The sequence below is a fragment of the Prenolepis imparis genome, unplaced genomic scaffold (genome assembly GCF_030444845.1).
Source record: "Prenolepis imparis isolate NDT839.2.m4 unplaced genomic scaffold, iyPreImpa1.0 SCAF_10, whole genome shotgun sequence".
Lineage (NCBI taxonomy): Eukaryota > Metazoa > Arthropoda > Insecta > Hymenoptera > Formicidae > Prenolepis > Prenolepis imparis.
Genome location: NW_028141168.1, coordinates 445,567 through 450,461, shown reverse-complemented (window position 1 = coordinate 450,461; position 4,895 = coordinate 445,567). Strand labels below are relative to the sequence as shown.

General features: G+C 28.2%; 1 protein-coding gene across 1 annotated transcript; it reads left to right on the top strand.

Moving 5' to 3' along the window:
• On the top strand, nt 1–1,625 carry LOC145942139 (peroxynitrite isomerase THAP4-like). The gene is made up of 3 exons (XM_083048617.1): nt 1–153; nt 235–327; nt 1,545–1,625. Exons 1-3 carry the CDS (start codon nt 1–3, stop codon nt 1,623–1,625), a joined length of 327 nt encoding a protein of 108 aa, XP_082904743.1.
• Nucleotides 1,626–4,895: the final 3,270 nt, after the last annotated feature.

Below are 4,895 nucleotides of genomic sequence, written 5' to 3'. Positions count from 1 at the left end.
ATGGGTGGATGTGCAGCTCCATTTTGTAATAATTCATCCTCCAAAGGATATATAATGAAAGTATTCCCGAAAGATCCGCAACGTCGAGCTGTATGGGTACAAAATGTTGGTCGTGAAAATTGGTTGCCAACGAATAATTCATGTCTTTGTGAAGTAAGTTTCTAATTATTTTCTAATTCTTTTATAACAATAAAAAATGATTTTAAAAAATAATTAATATAATTTCTATTAAAGGTACACTTCAAACCAGAAATGTGGGAGCAAAGAGCTGACCACAAACAAAAATTAAAACCAATTGCAATACCCACAATATTCGGTTTTTTTTATAAAAAATAAAATACAAATGCAGAATAAAATGAATAGTAACACACAATCTAGTTCTAGTGCATCCTCGTGTAATGAACAAAATACACAATAACGACGCTGGAAATAAAAAATATCAAGTTAGTATTGAAATAATGAATCGTTACAAAGTTTATATACTTCTATATTAATATGTAAAATATTTTCCAGATTATAGATGACATGAATGTGACTGACAGAAATAAGGCACAGCAAATAGAAAATCAAATTGATGATAGTACTTAATTCAGTTCCAGTGTATTTTTATGTGATGATCTAAATAATAATGCTGAAAATAAAAAATATCAAGTTAGTATTAAAATAATGAATTGTAACAAAGTTTATATATACTTATATCACAGGTAGTAAAATTAGTCATTTTGACGTCATTTTAACATCAAATTACATCAAAATGACTAATTTTGCTACTTGGGATAATATATTATATATTATATATTAATGTGTAATTTGTTTTTCAGATTATAAATGATACAAATATTTCTGAACCTAGTACATCTTCAGCGACATGTGCTGTTTCTACAGATACATTAAAACTTAAGCAAAACGAAAAATTACAATATACTATTAAAAAACAACATTTATATTTAATGAGAAAGCGAAAACTAATTAAAACATTAAAATATAAAGTACAAATCCTACAAGATAAAATCAATAATGATAAATATAAAAAAGCATTAGATTCATTATTTACAAAAGATCAAATTAATGCTTTATTATAGCAAAACAAAATTATTCGAAATTGGTCTAATGCAACAATTAAACAAGCTCTACAATTAAAGTTTGCTTGTGGAGTTAATGGATACGAGGAACTCCATCGCCAAGGAATACCACTTCCAAGTTTACGAACTTTGCGACGTAAGTTACAAAATTTTAAATGTGAGCCTGGAATTTCCGATAAAATGTTTGAATTTCTGACACATAAAAAAGAATATTTTAAAGAAGAAACAGATCTAGAATGTGGATTAGTATTCGACGAAATGGCGATTACACCACAAAAATGTTATGATCCTTCAATGGAATCGCTAATAGGCGACATAACATTTCCTAATGAAAAAGGTAATGCAACGCATGCCCTTGTATTTATGCTTGTTGGAATTGCTACTAGGTGGAAGCATGTGGTGGGATACTATTTTACTGGAAATAGTTTTAATAGTGAAACTTTAAAAGAACTTATTTTTCAGATAATATGTAAAACAGAAAACATTGGTTTTCGTGTGAATTTGATCACATCAGACATGGGTGCTGGCAACATTGGACTATGAAGGTTATTAGATATTAGCACTGGAAAATGTAGTAAAATAGTCAATTATATTGTACATCCATTTGATTCGAGTCGTTTTTTATATATCATTGGTGACCCACCACATATTTTCAAAAATTTTAAGCAATCATTAATTAATAATAAAGTGATAACCATACCAGACAATTTAGTATTACAATATAAATTATTTTCGAATAAAATAGAAACAAGACATTTCAACGAACTAAGTATTCAAGATAATTCAGAACTTTTATTAACGCCCAAATTACAAATAAATGACATCAGATGCACTAATAATTTTAACAAAATGAAGGTGAACAAGGCTAGAAATGTCTTTTCAAATGATGTGAGCAGTTCATTTAAATTATTAGCAAATTAACATAATATAGAATTTTCCACTACTTCATGGTTTGTTAAAATAATTTCTAAATGGTTTTTCCTTGTAACCTCACGAAGTTGTAAATTAGCACTTGGTACAGAATATGAAAATACATATAATAATAATATTGATTTTTTAAACGAAGTTATTAATATTTTTATGCAATTAAAAATAGGTAAAGGTGAATTTAAGCCAGTACAAAGAGGTTTTATAATCACTACAAAATTAATAATTGATTTAACTGAATATCTCATTAAAAAAAGAAAATTTAAATTTATTTTGACTTCCCGATTTATTTAAGACTGTATTGAAAATCTCTTCTCTCAATTAAGAATGAAAAATATCATACCTAATCCACTACAGTTTAAAAATAATTTAAAATTAATTGCAATCGCAATGTACATGAAACATGTAAGTAATAGTAACTATGATTATGATGATAAGGAATATTTCTCAGAATTTCTTGAATATATATCAGAAGAAAACCCCACCAAAAATATCCAATCTAGTAATATTATAAAAGATATTAACAATAATATTCCACCTTTTAATAAAAATATTGTATGAAAAAGATGTCACATCTTGAAATGAACTCTTTATATAATATTGCGGGATATATTATACAATCAATAAAAAAAATATGTGTAACATGTACAAATTGTTTAAAATCAGTCATATCAGAAACTCAATTGCACTATTCATTTACAAAATTAGTGCAATTTAAATGTTACACACCAAATTCTTTATATTTTGTTAATATAAAAACGTTCAAAATATTTTTTAAATTGGAACAAATGTTTCGCCATTATTCTCAATATTTTGATAATATAGGAAATGACAATTTAAAATCTTTTTTAACAAAAAAATTTCGTGAAGTTAATGCTGATCATATTTTAAATTGTCATCAATTATATACTAAAATTATAAATCGATATGTAATTTTTAGGTTGAGAATTTTTAATAAAAGAAAATGTACCTCTAATAAAAGATATGATAGCAAAAGTGTAGCCATGCATACTATGTTTAATAAATAATATTGTTTAATTTCATTTATTTTACCCCTTTTCTATTTTATCTTCTCCTTTATATTATATGTTTAATTATATTTTGTATACTCGTATATACAATTTAAGAAACATTAAATGCAAAGAATTTTGTAATAACTATACTATCTAGATGTATAATATACAAAAAATAGTTTATAAATTTATTTTATAAATTAAATTAATTTTGAATTTTAAATAAACAAAAATTTTTATTATTATATGACATTCAGTTTTTAATTACATTGCTAAAATATACAATTATTCAATTTACCATGATTCAAATTTCAGCGGGAATTGACAAGAAATGGCGGACCAATCAAAAGTGGCTACCTTATGGCCAGACTCTGATTAGAGATTAGAGGGTCTCTATTGTTGTCAATATCGGTATCCTCACTGCGATCACTAATATAATTACTGTCATCCGACAGCGCGTGATCTTCGTCAGACGACTCGTCTAATATCGCTTCGAAATTATTATTATTATTATTATTATTTTCCATTTCTTTTTTACTCATTACTATGCCACTAACACTTCTAATACAAAAAAGTAACCACTAAACTTTTTTTCACCGCTGCATCTATACGCTTTCAAATCGTACTATGGTTTGACGCGCTCTCATCCTCCTCCTTATATATATATTTCACCTAATTCTGTATCCTTTTTTAACATTTGGCGTATCTCAAAAGATAGTTTCCCATATCGCGCTGCCGTTTTATGGATAGAAGAGTAAGGACACAAACTGCCGAACGTCAACGCTTTTACATTTGCACCTATAAATAACGTTTCGACATGTTCGTCGCAGCGTCGGCCCTAAAATCTCCATTCCTTTCCACAATATCCTAATGATAAAATGTCCATAAAATGAGAAACATAGTTTTATGGATTCTAAAACGCTCCGGTTACAAATTCGAGCAGCCGAACGTTGGCGCCAATACGTTGCAATTCTTCCTTAAAAAGTATTAAGGAAGATGTTTCGCTCTCGTTTATGGGAGATTTTCCGCAAGGGTACAAAGCTGCCGAACGTCAACGCTTTTACATTTGCACCTATAAATAACGTTTCGACATGTTCGTCGCAGCGTTGGTTCTAAAATCTCCATTCCTTTCCATAATATCCTAATGATAAAATGTCCATAAAATGAGAAACATAGTTTTAAGGAAGATGTTCCGCTCTCTTTTATGGAAGATTTTTCGCGAGGGTACAAATTCGGGTAGCCATAAATCACAAAGATAAACAGTTGCAGAACATGCTTAGACCCCCCCCCCCGGTTCTGCGATAAGCGTTCCCGCCCCGCGTGACGTCAGCCCCCCTCGCCGCGGAGAACCCCCCCCCGCTCCACGCTCCCCTCGGAGGACCTGGGTTAAAACTCTCATAGTATCCCTACTTTAAATAATAGCAGACATAGTGTCCAAGTTGTTGGAACAAAGAAATTGAAAGAAGTAAGCATTATTTAAAATCTAATCAAGTTAGTAAACTATAAGTATACTTATATAAAATTATAACCTAGTAACTAAACACATTCTTAGCTATTATTAATGTAATATTTTATTATTTAATCACCTATATATATAATTAGTTATCAATAATGTATTATTAGGTCTTTTAAAATTTATATACATGTATAATCTATATACAGTTGAAAAAATTTGTTTTTAACAAAAATTGTATATAAAAATATCTGTACAAATTTTTATGTTAATTTATTAGTAAGATGGCTATGTTAAATAGTAATATATAAATCCTATTACTAATAATGCAAAAAGCATGCCTATTGTGCAAAATTAAAGATATACAAGCAAAAATGCATATTGTTTTTAATTTGACTTTCTTTCAATATAGTTTTAATA